Source organism: Macaca thibetana, chromosome 6, assembly GCF_024542745.1.
Source record: "Macaca thibetana thibetana isolate TM-01 chromosome 6, ASM2454274v1, whole genome shotgun sequence".
Classification (NCBI taxonomy): domain Eukaryota; kingdom Metazoa; phylum Chordata; class Mammalia; order Primates; family Cercopithecidae; genus Macaca; species Macaca thibetana.
Genome location: NC_065583.1, coordinates 110,604,516 through 110,620,840, shown reverse-complemented (window position 1 = coordinate 110,620,840; position 16,325 = coordinate 110,604,516). Strand labels below are relative to the sequence as shown.

The following is a 16,325-nucleotide window of genomic DNA, read 5'->3' as shown; positions in this document are numbered from 1 at the left end:
TGCTGGGATTAAAGGCATGAGCCACCACGCTCGGCCTTTCTTTAATTTTTTTTTTTTTGAGACAAGGTCTTGCTCTGTCACCCTGGTTGGAGTGCAGTGGTATGATCTCAGCTTACTGCAGCCTCAACCTCCTAGACTCAAGCAATCCTCCCACCTCAGCCTCCTGAGTAACTAGGATTACAGGTACACACCACCAATCCCAGTTAATTTTTGTATTTTTTGTAGAGATGGGGTTTGCCAGGTTGCCCAGGCTGATCTTGGACCCCTGGGCTCAAATGATACTCCTGCTTTGGCCTCCCAAAGTGCTGGGATTACAGGCATGAACCACCGCACCCAGTCTGTATATTTCAGAATAACTAGAAGAGTGGAGTTGGAATGTTTCCAACACAAATAAATGATAAATGTTTGAGGAGATAAATATCCCAATTACTCTGATTTGATCATTACACATTGCATGCTTGTATCAAAATATAACATAGGCCGGGCGCGGTGGCTCAAGCCTGTAATCCCAGCACTTTGGGAGGCCGAGACGGGCGGATCACGAGGTCAGAAGATCGAGACCATCCTGGCTAACACGGTGAAACCCCGTCTCTACTAAAAAAAATACAAAAAACTAGCCGGGCGAGGTGGCGGGCGCCTGTAGTTCCAGCTACTCGGGAGGCTGAGGCAGGAGAATGGTGTAAACCCGGGAGGCGGAGCTTGCAGTGAGCTGAGATCCGGCCACTGTACTCCAGCCTGGGCGACAGAGCGAGACTCCGTCTCAAAAAAAAAAAAAAAAAAATATATATATATAACATGTACCCCATAAATATATACAACCGTTATGTATGCATAAAAATTAAAAATAAACATGACAAAATGTACCATTAAGAATATTAGTACTCCCCCCCAAAAAATAAAAACAACAAAAGAAGAAAAAAAGAAAAAACAAAAAAAAATAAATAAAAAGAAGAATATTAGTCTGAGGCCAGGTGCAGTGGCTCTAGTGAACCCAGAGGTTAAGATTGCAGTAAGCCATGTTTGTGCCCCTGCACCCTGGCTGGGTAATAAAGACCCTGTCTCAAAACAAAAATAAAACTGGGCAAAGGCTGGGAGAGGTGGCTCATGCCTTTAATATTCCCAGTGCAGCCGGGCGTGGTGGCTCACGCCTGTAATCCCAGCACTTTGGGAGGCCAAGGCGGGTAGATCACAAGGTCAGGAGTTCGAGACCAGCCTGGCCAATATGGTGAAACCCTGTCTCTACTAAAAATACAAAAATTAGCCAGGTGTGGTGACGGGCACCTACAGTCCCACTTACTTGGGAGGCTGAGGCAGGAGAATCACTTGAACCTGGGAGGCAGAGGTTGCAGTGAGCCGAGATCAAGCCACTGCACTCTAGCCTGGGCAACAGAGCGAGACTCCATCTCAAAAAAAAAAAAAAAATGTGTATATATACATACACACACATGCACACACACACATATATACATATATATATAGACACATATATACATGTATATATATATATTCCCAGTGCTTTGTGAGACCAATAGTTTGAGATGAGCCTTGGAAACATAGTGAGAACCCATCTCTACAAAAAATAAAAAATAAAAAAACTAGCTGGGCATGGTGGCTCACACCTATAGTTCTAGCTACTTGGGAAGCTGAGGCAGAATTGCCTGAGCTCAGGAGTTTGAGGTTACAGTGAGCTATGATCACACCAGTGCATTCCAGCCTGGGTAACAGAGTGAGACCCTATCTCAGAAAACAAAACAAAACAAAAACTGGGCAAAATACCTGAACAGATACCTCACCAAAGAAGTTATACAGATGATAATCACAGAAAAAGATACTCAACATCATATGTCATTAGAGAATTGCAAATCAAAATACAATGAGTTACCACTACATACCTATTAGGATGGCTACAATTTTTTTTAAAAACTGACAACACCAAATGCTTGTGAGGATTGCTGATGGAAATGCAAAATGGTACAGCAGCTTTGGAAGACAGTTTGGCGGTTTCTTACAAAAGTAACCATACTCTTACTATATGATCCAACAGTCTTGCTCCTTGGTATTCACCCAAATGAGTTTAAAACTTATGTCCACTCGGCCGGGCGCAGTGGCTCATGCCTGTAATCCCAGCACTTTGGGAGGCCGAGGCAGGCGGATCACGAGATCAGGAGATCGAGACCATCCTGGCTAACCCGGTGAAACCCCGTCTCTACCAAAAACACAAAAAATTAGCCGGGCGTTGTGGCAGGCGCCTGTAGTCCCAGCCACTAGGCAGGAGAATGGAGTGAACCCAGGAGGCGGAGGTTGCAGTGAGTCGAGATCGCACCACTGCACTCCAGCCTGGGCGACAGATACAGGCTCCGTCTCAAAAAAAAAAAAAAAAGTAAAAAAAAATTTTTTAAACTGGAACACAGAGGATAAGTAATCCTGCCTCACCCCTTGCCTCTCGCCCTTGCATGGGGCGAGGCAGGATTGATCAAACCCAGAAAGACTGAGGATGGATGCTGAACACAGAACTGAAGGATGAATGGGAATTACCTGAATAGAACAGGGGCTTGAGTGCAACAAGAGGCGGGCATTCCAGGCAGAGGAGAGCAATGGTAAGGGCCCCACGGTAGGCATCCGAGTAGGAGGGTAGAACTATGATGATAGAAGACTGAATAACGATCGAATGAAACCAAATGATTGGGCGCCTTCTTTCGGATCCTTGACTTCCAGGGCCAGCAGTCTCTATTGGCTCTTATACCGTTGCTCTATGAGGTATCAATGTTTTTGTCCTTCAGCCTCCCCTCCAATTGTTGAGCTCCTGGTGTGTTTTGAGGAGTAGAAGGCAAAAAGAACCCTCTTATTTTTCTTTGGATCCAGAGAGAGATTGAGCAAATAACAAAGCAAATGGTGTAAAATGTCTTTTTGTTTAGTTTTTCTTGATCTTCCCATGAGAGGCAAATACATGTTAAGGATAGTTGAATCTGGGTAAAGGGTACAGAAATGTTCCTTACAAGATTTTTGTTGGCAACTGGTGCAAGTATGAAATTATTTCCAAATAGGAAGCTAAAACACACAAAACAATTGGCCTTGGGAAACTGGCCAATCTTGAAGTAATCAAGTAATATTGTTAAGGGACAATCAGTATTGTGAAAACACGAATACGCCCCCTCCCTCCCCCTCAAAAAAAAAAACCCCTAAATTCTGTTCCCCCGTTGCTAATGTGTGATCCTGGCAAAGTCATCTAAAGCGCTGAGCTTCAGTTCCTCCACCCCAGAGAGTTGTTGCAACGATCAAATGAAAGAACGTATATCAAAGCCTTTCATGAACTATATTATTGCTGCTACCGTAGAAATGGAAAGTGTACAACAATAATTTGGACTAGATCCAAAACTACTTTTGACACTTCTGAGACTGTGGCCGCGCCACTGTCACCTTCCAAAGGTCACCAGGCCTTTCCTGAGCTGATATTGGCAGCGCACACTCTTGCCCGGCTCACCTTTCCAGGTGGGCGGTGCTCGCGCTGCTCGGCTCTCCAGGTGGCCGCGGCAGCTGCCCCAGAGCGCAGGCGCGGAGGCAGACCACGGGAGAGCCTGGCCACGCCTTCCGACCTAGCCTCACTCTGGCCCCGCCCCTCTCGAACGCCTTCGCGGGATCGCCCTGGAAACGCATTCTCCGGGACAGGCAGCCGCCAATGGGAAGGGAGTGAGTGCCACGAACAGGCCAATAAGGAGGGAGCAGTGCGGGGTTTAAACCTGAGGCTGGGCCTGCTCTTCCCGGCGTGCTGCGGAAGAACGGCTGTTGGTCTCTGCTGGGTGCAGGTCCTCGGCTGGTCGGGGCTCCGGTGTTCTGCTTCTCCCCGCTGAGCTGCTGCCTGGTGAAGAGGAAGCCATGGCGCTCCGAGTCACCAGGGTGAGCCGCTACGGACTGCGAACTGACGCGGCCTTCTTCGCTGCAGCCTGCTCGCTCTGCCTCGCCTGCGGGAGCCCCCCGAGCGGGAGAGGGCCGCAGGAACGATTTGGGGAGGAAGGTGGGAGGGAAGTCACCAAGAGAGCGTCGAGGTGGGCCCAGGCCTGGTGGGGGAGTGTGGGGGACGATGGATGGAGGGAGGAAGGTGAGAAAGAGAACTGGACCGATATTGGATAAATGTTTGGGGGAGATGGAAAGTCGACTGGGAACCTTTTGAAAAAGTGATAGAGGGTCCCTGAGTGGGCCCGCCAGCAGCTCTGTAACCCCCTTCCCAGAGAGAAGGTGTCTGCAATTGGAGGCTTTTTCGGTTTCCTTTCAAACGTAAATTCTCGGTATTTTAGGGCTGGGCAGGACTAATCAGGGAATCCCTCAATTGGTAAATGTAGAGGTTGTCGGCGGAAACTGACTTGTCACGGCCGCAGAGTAGACTCTGGGACCCACGTTTTCCCTCGGAACCCATTTTTACTCGGCTTTCCTTCTGGGAACTTCTCTTGTGCCCCACCTTAATTAACCCTTGACTTACTCGAGCCTCCGTGGACCAGCTCTTAAAGTGGTCTTTGCTTCTTTCAGAACTCGAAAATTAATGCTGAAAATAAGGCGAAGATCAGCATGGCAGGCGCAAAGCGCGTTCCTACGGCCCCTGCTGCAACCTCCAAGCCTGGATTGAGGCCAAGAACAGCTCTTGGGGACATTGGTAACAAAGTCAGTGAACAACTGCAGGCCAAAATGCCTATGAAGAAGGTAACTGTCTTCCCGACCTCACTTCTGTCAGAGCTGGCCTTACAACTGTGGCCTTTGATGCAGAAACATTTCATTCTCTGTTTCATCTACAGGAAGTAAAACCTTCAGCTACTGGAAAAGTTATTGATAAAAAACTACCAAAACCTCTTGAAAAGGTACCTATGCTGGTGCCAGTGCCAGTGTCTGAGCCAGTGCCACAGCCAGAACCTGAGCCAGAACCTGAGCCTGTTAAAGAAGAAAAACTTTCGCCTGAGCCTATTTTGGTAAACTTATTCTTACCATTGTAGAGTCTGTTGATTATTTCTTGTCCCTTATTTCACTGCAAGAGCATTCAAATTAATACCATTTATTGAGTGCTTAGCATGAGGCAATCTCTGCCCAACATTCTACATGCATTAACTCACATAATCTTTACAGGTACTCTGAGGTAGGTATTGTCACCTCTACTATTTAAATCATGGCTTTAGAGAGGTTATGTCAGGGTCACACAGGTAAGTGGCCCATATGAGATTTAAGCTCAGGCTGTCTGGCTTCAGAATCTATGCTTTTAATTGTTAACTCTCTTATATTCCTTCGTTAATGATATTAAGTAGTACCTGCCTGAGCCAAAGGCTTTGTTGTCCAAGTACAAGCCACCTCTGCAGAATTTATCGGAGTAAACAGAATGTTCTCTTGAAATTTTTTACTGCCTAATATGGCTACTAAATAATAAACCTGTAACACTGGAAAATGCAAAAGAGTAAAACAGGAAGAATGCAACTTTTCAGGGAGTGGTTAAGAAGATGAATTAACACTTAGCCTCAAAACCAGTAACTTTTTATTAAATAAAAGGTATGTAAATGTATCCTATGATAGACCTCCCTGTGAAGGAAAAGTAGGTCATGTAGAGGAGGCTGCTTTGATGAAACTGCAATGAACTGCATTCTGAAGCTCAGTTTTTAAAACTTAATTAAAACCAGTTGGGAAAATTATCTGAAAAAAAAATTTTTGAGACAGAGTCTGGCTCTGTTGCCCAGGCTGGAGTGCAGTGGTGTGATGTCGGCTCACTGCAACCTCTGCCTCCCAGGTTCAAGCAATTTTCCTGCCTCAGCCTCCCTAGTAGCTGGGATTACAGGCGCACAACACCACACCCAGCTAATTTTCATATTTTTAGTATAGATGAGGTTTCACCATGTTGGCCAGGCTGGTCTTGAACTCCCTGACCTCGTGATCTGCCTACCTCGGCCTCCCAAAGTGCTGGGATTACAGGCGTGAGCCACCGCGCCCAGCCAGTTAAGCTTCTTATATCTAAGGATAAGACATTGAAAACTATTGCTTTAGTGTTGAATTTCTGGGCATAGCACATGAAACATGTAGCCAGCATGGTCTTTGGGCATATCAAACTACATGATGCTTTCTTGAAAGGTCCATACCGATTCTTACCTTTGCTTTCCCACTTAGTAAGAATGCCTTCCCCACCCTTTCATTTAGCTAATAACCTTTTCATCCTTGAAAACAGCTCAAGCATCAACTCCTGAAGCTTTCCTGAACTTCTCCCATCTCCACCCCTGTTCCTAGAATCAGTCTTTCTGTTTGTTTTGAGACAGTCTCATTCTGTTGCCCAGGCTGGAGTGCAGTGATGCCATCTCAGCTCACCGCAACCTCTGCCTCCTGAGTTCAAGCGATTCTCCTGCTTCAGCCTCCCAAGTAGCTGGGACTACAGGCACGTGCCACCATGCCTGGCTAATTTTTCTATTTTTAGTAGAGACAGGGTTTCACTATGTTGGCCAAGCTGGTCTCGAACTCCTGATCTCGTGATCCACCTGCCTCAGTCTCCCAAAGTGCTAGGATTACAGACATGAGCCACCATGCCCAGTCTCAGTCTTATTTTTGTTTACTTATTTATTTATTTTTTCCCGAGACGGAGTCTTGCTGTGTCACCTAGGCTGGAGTGCAGTGGCGTGATCTTGGCTCATTGCAACCTCCGCCTCCCGGATTCAAGCAGTTCTCTTGCCTCAGCCTCCTGAGTAGTTGGGATTACAGGCACCCGCCACCACACCCAGCTAATTTTTTTTTTTTTTTTCTATTTTTAGTAGAGAGGGAGTTTCACCAGGTTGGCCAGGCTGGTCTCAAACTCCTGACCTCATGATCCGCCAACCTGGGCCTCCCAAAGTGCTGGGATTACAAGTGTGAGCCACCGCGCCCGACCTTATTTCTTTACTTTGTCTACTAAATTCAGAGTCCCTTGAGGATGCCATGAAGTCAATGCCTTGTAGAGTTTGACTTGAAGAAGGGGCTCAATAAATGTTTGAACAATGGGATAAAGGGAGCTTGAAGGAAGTGGTTAATGGTAATGAAGTTAATCCTTAGTAGTCAGGATAGAATTTATGTTATTTTGAGTAGTGAGAAGCAGTTTATATTTTGAAATAAAGACTAAAGACTGAACCGTCCTTTATTTGGATTAACTTCACATGTTGCTGATAAAGATTAATTACTTCTCAGTTTCCTTTGCAGGAAAGTCTAGAATGTGAATTTATTTGCTTCCAACTTTAAACTGACTCACTCTGAGTTGGCATTTCACTCTTTTTTTTGCCCAGGCTGGAGTAGAATGGCGCAATCATAGCTCACTGTATCCTCAAACTGCTGGGCTCAAGTGATCCTCCTACCTTGGCCTCCTGAGTAGCTAGGATTATAGGCAGTTGCCTTCATGCCCAGCTAATTTTTTGTAGAGATGAGTTATTGCTATATTGCCCAGGCTGGTCTCGAACTCATGGTCTCAAAGGATCCTCCCACCTCAGCCACCCAAAGAACTGCGATTACAGGCTTGAGCCACCATGCCCGACCTCATTCTTTTTAATTGAGTAATTAAATGATCACTTTCTTTTTTAACAAAGACAGGGTCTTGCTATATTGCCAAGGCTTGTCTTGATCTCCTGGCCTCAACCTCAGCCTCTCAAAGTGCTGAGATTAAAGGCGTGAGCCACCACGCCCAACCCAAATGATCACTTTGGATGTTAATCACTTCCTAAAAAGAAATGGAATAGTATGAAAAGATACTTTTCCTTTAAGGAAATGAATTGTATGTTGATTCAGGAGAACACTATCTTGAGTTGGTACCAATAACCTGACCTTCAAGCCCAAACTATAGTGCTTACTCCTATTTGCTCTTGTTTCAAGAGATCTCTTTGTTTTAAGGTTGATACTCCCTCTCCAAGCCCAATGGAAACATCTGAATGTGCCCCTGCAGAAGAAGACCTGTGTCAGGCTTTCTCTGATGTAATTCTTGCAGTAAATGATGTGGATGCAGAAGATGGAGCCGATCCAAACCTTTGTAGTGAATATGTGAAAGATATTTATGCTTATCTGAGACAACTTGAGGTCAGTATTATCATTAGTTTTTTTTCTAAACTGCATCTAACTTTATGAAAGTCTTTTCTATCAATAGTTCATAATAATTCAAGCAGGACTTGGGCAGCATTTCTTAAGAGATCGCACTTTCAAATTATCCTTCATGGAATACCTAAAATAAAAAGTCACTAAATCAATGGAGTCTATTTGCCACTTTGTGCAGGAAAGTTCGAAGTCAGGGTGGATACTACTATCGGTCTTTCTGAAGGAAAGTCCACAGATTGAATTTGATATGTATATATGCAATCTCCACCGTATTTGGAATGGTTAAGTCCCAAACTCTGCATTTTAGGTAATAATGGGTCAGCAAGTGGATGAGGATGTAGAATATACTCAAAGACTACAGCCACCCCTAACACAAGGCATTTTGTGTTAGTGTGGCTGATGTGCGTCCAGTTGTTGGTGAAATTATTTGTGCCCAAAAGGAGTACACTCAAAGCTACTTTTTGGTTCACTTCAATTTGATCCCACTTTTTTTTTTTTTTTTTTTTTTTTTTTTTTTTTTTTTTTTTTTTGAGACAGAGTCTTGCTCTGTCGCCCAGGCTGGGGTGCAGTGGCCGGATCTCAGCTCACTGCAAGCTCCGCCTCCCGGGTTTAGACCATTCTCCTGCCTCAGCCTCCCGAGTAGCTGGGACTACAGGCGCCCGCCACCTCGCCCGGCTAGTTTTTTGTATTTTTTAGTAGAGATGGGGTTTCACCGTGTTAGCCAGGATGGTCTCGATCTCCTGACCTCGTGATCCGCCCGTCTCGGCCTCCCAAAGTGCTGGGATTACAGGCTTGAGCCACCGCACCCGGCCAATCCCACTTTTGAAACTTTCTCTTAATGGCATTTGCCCTTTTCCTACAAACACAAGTATTCTATATGGCAGCATAAACACAGTAGCGTCAACTATACCGTTATCACATTTACCTAGTTTTTTGGTGTGTGTGTGTGTGTGTGTGTGTGTGTGTTTTTTTTTTTTTTTTTTTAGAGGGAGTCTCACACTGTCGCCCAGGCTAGAGGGCAATGGTGCCGTCTCAGCTCACTGCAATCTGCCTCCTGGGTTCAAGCAAGTAATTCTCCTGCCTTAGTCTGCCGAGTAGTTGGGATTGCAGGCACACACCACCATGCCTGGCTAATTTTTTGTATTTTTATTTGGTTTTGGTTTTTTGAGACAGGGTCTTGCTCTGTTGCCCAGGCTGGAGTGCAGTGGTGCAATCTCGGCTCACTGCAACCTCTGCCTCTCGGGTCAAGTGATTCTCATGCCTCAGCCTCCTGAGCAGCTGGGATTACAGGTGCCCACCACAACACCCAGCTAATTTTTGTACTTTTAGTAGAAATGAGGTCACCATATTGGCCAGGCTGGTCTCAAACTCCTTAGATGATCCACCCACCCGGCCTCCCAAAGTGCTGGGATTACAGGCATGAGCAGTCGCGCCCACCCCCAGTTGTTTTTAATGCATCGTCTTAATGTCATCACTGACATCTCTTGCCTGCTCCTTTGGGGCCTCTCCTTTTTCTATATGATTCTTCTGCAAGACTTCTATGCCAGGAGTAGCCTTCTGCTTTGAGTTTCTTCTGCCATCTTTTTAGGGCTTTTTAAAGTTGTGTTCTAACTTTGGAGGATACCTTTTTTTTTTGAGACAGTCTCGCTGTGTCACCCAGGGGGTGTGCCGTGGCTCACTGCAAGCTCCGGCTCCCAGGTTCACGCCATTCTCCTGCCTCGGCCTCCCGAGTAGCTGGGACTACAGGCACGTGCCACCATGCCTGGCTAATTTTTTGTATTTTTAGTAGAGACAGGGTTTCACCATGTTAGCCAGGATGGTCTCCTAACGTCATGATCCACCCACCTTGGCCTCCCAAAGTGCTGGGATTACAGGCATGAGCCACCGTGCCCAGCCTGTAAATGTGCTGTTTCTTGATGCTTCGTTCTTGTTCTGTGCAAGGCGGCCATATATGCAAAGCAACCCCCCAAATGTCAGAGGAGCTGAGAAACCAAGGAATGAGGCAGATAAATGGAGTTTCCTGGTATTGGGTGACTGATGAGGGGGAATTTACAGACATAAGTCTGGTCTTTGATGGCTGTAAGATGTAGATCTCTGCACTGTAACCCCTCATACCCACGGCTTGAGTATGTATACATTTTCTTGGGGAAAGTATATGTGCTCTAGAATGAATGTGCGGGTGGCTGACAGAATGCTACAGACATCATAGCCTATAATGTATACAATAGTATGAAGGGCTGTTTTGGAGGAGAGGCCAAACTTAAAGTGAATAGGCAGAAGGCACATTGGATTAGCATTTAAAATAAAGTCACTCTTGTCCCCCACAGTTCTTAGCTATGTTGCTGTTGGGCTTTAACCCTGGAGCAGGCAGGAGTGTTGTAGTACATGGGTTCCAGCTGCCCTGGGAGTTTGATATTTTCTCTATGTAAAGCTCAGGTTCTAACTTTAGAGGCTCAAGTGAAAAGATCTGAGATGATAGTATAGTATCTTTATTTGGAAGGGAGTGGACTAGCAAGAGTTGTGGTGAATTGAATATCGTAAGACCTGACAATATAAAAAAGCTGCCACACTGTCCTATCTAATGTTTGCCCTTTTTTGGCGGGGGGGTGAAGGGGGAACAGTCTCTCTCTGTCACCCAGGCTGGAAAGCAGTGGTGCAATCTCGGCTACCTGCAACCTCCACCTCCTGGGTTCAAGCAATTCTCCTGCCTCAGCCTCCTGAGCAGCTGGGACTACAGGTGTGCGCAACCATGCCCAGCTAATTTTTGTATTTTTAGTAAAGAGAGGTTTTGCCATGTTGGCCAGGCTGGTCTCGAACTCCTGGCCTCGAGCAATCTGCCCATCTCAGCCTCCCAAAGTGCTGGGATTACAGGCATGAGCCACCACGCCAGCCTTAATGTTTGCTTTCTTTCTTGGTGATGGTGTTGTTTGTGGTGACCATATGAATAATTGAATTAAGAACTGATACAAAGGCTGGGCACAGTGGCTCACGCCTGTAATCCCAGCACTTTGGGAGGCCAAGACAGGTGGATCACGAGGTCAGGAGATCGAGACCATCCTGGCTAACACAGTGAAACCCCGTCTCTACTAAAATACAAAAAAAAATTAGCCGGGCGTGGTGGTGGACGCCTGTAGTTCCAACTACTCGGGAGGCTGAGGCAGGAGAATGGCATGAACCCGGGAGGCGGAGCTTGCAGTGAGCCGAGATCGCGCCACTGCACTCCAGCCTGGGCGACAGAGCGGGACTCCGTCTCAAAAAAAAAAGGAACTGATAGAGATTCTAAATGCCCCAGTGCTACTTACTGTAGGAACTAACTGATCTTTCTGGACATAAATGTGTCACATGGAGTCATGTTTCTAAGAATAATCGGCATTTTCTTTTGCAGGAAGAGCAAGCAGTCAGACCAAAATACCTACTGGGTCGGGAAGTCACTGGAAACATGAGAGCCATTCTAATTGACTGGCTAGTACAGGTTCAAATGAAATTCAGGTTGTTGCAGGAGACCATGTACATGACTGTCTCCATTATTGATCGGTTCATGCAGGTAAGCATTTCAGTAAGTTTTCCCTTCCAGGATTCTAGCCGAGTCATAAGAAGCTGACGTTTTTGGGCTGGGCCGGGTGTGGTGGCTCATGCCTGCAATCCCAGCGGGCGGGTGGATCACGAGGTTAGGAGATCGAGACCATCTTGGCTAACACAGTAAAACCCCGTCTCTACTAAAAATACAAAAATTTAGCTGGGTGTGGTGGCGGGCACCTGTCGTCCCAGCTACAGGAGGCGGAGGTTGCAGTGAGCTGAGATCGCGCCATTGCACTCCAGCCTGGGCGACAGAGTGAGACTCCATCTCAAAAAAAAAAAAAAAAAAAAAGAAAGAAACTGACTTTTTCAGCTAAAATCTTTCTTGGGGGATATGGTATCATTAATTAAGATTTTGCAATGGGAGAATGTCTTTCTACCTCTCCATCATAGCTCTGTGTCTCCTTTTCAAACATGTTATTCATTGTGTTGAAATTCCCATTGCAGAATAATTGTGTGCCCAAGAAGATGCTGCAGCTGGTTGGTGTCACTGCCATGTTCATTGCAAGCAAATATGAAGAAATGTACCCTCCAGAAATTGGTGACTTTGCTTTTGTGACTGACAATACTTACACTAAGCACCAAATCAGACAGATGGAAATGAAGATTCTAAGAGCTTTAAACTTTGGTCTGGGTCGGCCTCTACCTTTGCACTTCCTTCGGAGAGCATCTAAGATTGGAGAGGTACAGGTTTCTTAAGAAACCTTTCGGTATGGGTACATTAGGGAACACTGCTGCTGACCAAGCAAGTCGAATTCAACTGACCTATATTATACCTAACTACATGGGGAAGAGAGAAAGTTGTTCTTTATTTTTAGTCAGGCTGCATGTTAATATTAGGGCTTTCCGTGGGCATTTGAGAGTTTGTAGACAAACATTTGTAGTTAAAAGATACATATGGGCATGCAGGTTAGTGCCAAATGAAAATTTTCTGAAAGAAACTCAGTGACACGGGTTTTGTTTCAGGTTGATGTTGAGCAACATACTTTGGCCAAATACCTGATGGAACTAACTATGTTGGACTATGATATGGTGCACTTTCCTCCTTCTCAAATTGCAGCAGGAGCTTTTTGCTTAGCACTGAAAATTCTGGATAATGGTGAATGGGTAAGCTCTGTCCCACAGAACTCCTAAGCTTTTAAATTGTAAAGAATGTTTGACTAAATACAGAACTTTTGTTATTAAAGGGCAATTCAGGTGATTCATAAATATGGGATCTACTGAAGGAATAGTTTAAAAAGATGTCATAGAATGTTTTCACATGGTTTGGTTTTTGAGACAAGGTCTCGCTCTGTCGCCTGGGCTGGAGTGCAGTGATGCAGTCTTGACCCACTGCAACCTCAGCCTCCAGAGTAGCTGGGACTGAAGGTTTCTGGCTAGTTTTTAAATTTTTTTCATGTCAGACGGGTAATATGCCCACGTTGTAACAAGGTTTGAGGGTGGCACATTTCACACGTTCACATGAACACCCAATCATCACACTTATAAACTACAAGAGTCACCCACCAGCCTGGGCAACGTAGCAAATCCTCATCTTTACAAATATATATATATATATATATATTCAGGTTGTTGCAGGAGACCATGTACATGACTGTCTCATCTTTACAAATATATATATATACACACACACAAATATATCTATATACACAAATATATATATATACACACACAAATACATATATATACACAAATATATATATATATATATAGGCACATGTCTGTAGTCCCAGCTACTCTGGAGGCTGACCTTTATATTTTTTGTAGACATGGCGCCTCCCTATATTACCCAGGCTGGTCTTGAAACCCTGGGCTCAAGCGATCTACCGACTTCCACTTACCAAAGTGTTGGAATTACAGGCGTGAGCCATTGCAACCAGTCAAGTGTTTCCATTTCTTTGCCTAATTTCAACTGTATTCCCTTTGAGAAAGGTAGAGCAACTTTTACTCCTTAGAGGAGAAACTGGAAGGTCAAATGACATACAAATAGTACATTCATATTCATTGATTCAGCAAATGCCTCTCCTATGTGGCAGGCACTACCCTAGGTGTTAAGAATAGAACTATGCAGCTGGGTGTGGTGGCTAACACCTGTAATCCCAGCACTTTGGGAGGCCAAGGTGGGCAGATCACGAGCTCAAAAGTTCAAGACCAGTCTGACCAATGTGGTGAAACCCTATCTCTACTAAAAATACAAAAATTAGCCAGGCATGGTGGTGCAAACCTGTAACCCCAGCTACTCAGGAGGCTGAGGCAGAAGAATCACTTGAACCCGGGAGGCAGAGGTCGCAGTGAACCAAGGTCACACCATGCACTCCAGCCTGGAGTGAGACTCCATCTCAAAAAAAAAAAAAGAAAGAAAAGAATAGAACTATGACAAAGTTGGCCTCAAGGAAGTAGAGTCTAGTTTTAGGGTGGGCAAGTCAACAATTACAATAGTGCAATTGTGTTTGAGCAGAGGTTCCTATAGAAGCATGAGAGCACCTAGGAAAGGAGGAGTCTTTAGCTTTGTCTTACATTTCACTTATATTAATTAATGATACAGTACCCTTCCCTTCCCCACTCCTGAATAACATCAAACATCTAGAAACTTTATGAAAATCATTATCGATTGAGCATTTTTAACATTAACTTTTGTTGTCTTAGACACCAACTCTACAGCATTACCTGTCATATACTGAAGAATCTCTTCTTCTGGTTATGCAGCACCTGGCTAAGAATATAGTCATGGTAAATCAAGGACTTACAAAGCACATGGTGAGTCAATATAGTGGCATTGTAAGATGTCAAAAAGTCTAATAATTCAAACTTAATGCCTGCAAATGCCTGGTTTATTTTTAATGAGTTAATGTTTTAAATGAATACCTGTATCATTGGATCTTGTGATTTTTTCCCCTCTTTAATGGCTATCCTTTTGTCTTCCAGACTGTCAAGAACAAGTATGCCACGTCGAAGCATGCTAAGATCAGCACTCTACCACAGCTGAATTCTGCACTAGTTCAAGATTTAGCCAAGGCTGTGGCAAAGGTGTAACTTGTAAACTTGAGTTGGAGTATATATTTACAAATAAAATTGGCACCATGTGCCATCTGTACATATTACTGTTGCATTTCCTTTTAATAAAGCTTATGGCCCCTTTTACTTTTTTATAGCTTAACTAATTTGAATGTGGTTACTTGCTACTGTAGGGTAGCGAAAAAGTTGTCTTAAAAGGTATGGTGGGGAATATTTTTAAAAACTGCTTTTGGTTTACCTGGGGATCCAATCGATGTATATGTTTATATACTTGGTTCTTGTTTTATGTACCTGGCTTTTACTTTATTAATACGAATTACTGAAGGTGATGGAGGTATTTGAAAATTTTACTTCTATAGGACATACTACATGTAAGCCAAGTCATCATGGAGAATCTGCTACGTAGTTCTATTTTAAAGTAAAAGTCTACCACCAAATCCCTGGTCACCCTGTTAGAATTCTGTTTCTTCTGGTGATTGCTGCCATAATTCTAAGTTATTTACTTTTACCACTATTTAAGTTATCAACTTTAGCTAGTATCTTCAAACTTTCACTTTGAAAAATGAGAACTTTATATTCTAAGCCCAGTTTTCATTTTGGTTTTGTGTTTTGTTTAATAAAACAATACTCAAATACAAAAGGTATCTTTTTTAAAAGTTAATTTACCCCTTCCTTAGGCTCTTTCTAAATCCCACCCACCTGAAATCAACAATTACGGATTTATCCTTCCATGTCTTGTATATAGATGTGCATATTAATTTTTATGGGTTTTTTTAAAATGTGGTTTATTCTATATACATAACAATTATTGTCAACATACATAAGCCTACCTGTATTTGTGCATTATATTACATGGTACAGATAGTCATGTGCCCCATGAACATTTTGGTCAAAGACAGACTACATACACCTTGGTGGTCCCATAAGATTATGATGCCATACTTTTACTGTACCTTGTGCCTAGATACACAAATACTGACATGTTATAATTGCCTGCAGTATTCAATAACATGGTGTATAGTTTTGTAGCCTAGGAGCTATAAGCTACACTATATAGCCTAGGAGTGTAGTAGGGTATGCCATCTAGATTTGTGTGAGTATACTCTGGTGTTTGAACAATAAAATCACCTAATGACACATTTCTCAAACCATATCCCAATCATTAAGCAACACATGAGTAAGTTTTTTTGTTTTTGCGACAGTCTCGCTCTGTTGCCAGGCTGGAGTGCAATGGCGCGATCTTGGCTCACTGCAACCTTCGCCTCCTGGGTTCAAGCGATTCTCCTGCTTCAGCCTCCTGAGTAGCTGAGATTACAGGCATGCACCACCACGCCCAGCTTATTATGTATTTTTAGTAGAGACGGGGTTTCACCATGTTGGTCAGGCTGGTCTTGAACTCCCGATCTCAGGTGATCTGCTTGCCTCAGCCTCCCAAAGTGCTGGGATTACAGGCGTGAGCCACCATGGCCAACTAATTTTTTGTAATTTTAGTAGAGATGGGGTTTCACCGTGTTAGCCAGGATGGTCTCGATCTCCTGACCTCGTGATTCGCCCACCTCTGCCTCCCAAAGTGCTGGGATTACAGGCATGAGCCACCGCACCTAGCCCTAAGTAGGCAATTTTTATATGTGGTGTGAAGTAGAATTTTTCCAGATACCCGTTTATGCCAG

At 44.3% G+C, this 16,325-nt stretch overlaps 2 protein-coding genes and 1 non-coding gene across 3 annotated transcripts in view; 2 read left to right on the top strand and 1 right to left on the bottom strand.

Annotated features, from left to right (window-relative positions):
- The window catches only part of MRPS36 (mitochondrial ribosomal protein S36), a 587,034-nt gene that overhangs the window by 525,607 nt on the left and 45,102 nt on the right, over positions 1-16,325 (top strand). The window lies entirely within an intron of this gene.
- Positions 3,621-14,797, top strand: CCNB1 (cyclin B1). Its single transcript, XM_050793572.1, has 9 exons — positions 3,621-3,894; positions 4,522-4,692; positions 4,785-4,955; positions 7,867-8,049; positions 11,450-11,608; positions 12,088-12,324; positions 12,607-12,747; positions 14,287-14,397; positions 14,566-14,797. The coding sequence occupies exons 1-9, from the start codon at positions 3,874-3,876 to the stop codon at positions 14,671-14,673; spliced, it is 1,302 nt and encodes a 433-aa protein (XP_050649529.1). The 5' UTR covers positions 3,621-3,873; the 3' UTR covers positions 14,674-14,797.
- LOC126957800 (small nucleolar RNA U13) lies at positions 13,038-13,139 on the bottom strand. The gene has a single exon (XR_007726963.1). It is a non-coding gene; the product is annotated as a small nucleolar RNA U13 (small nucleolar RNA).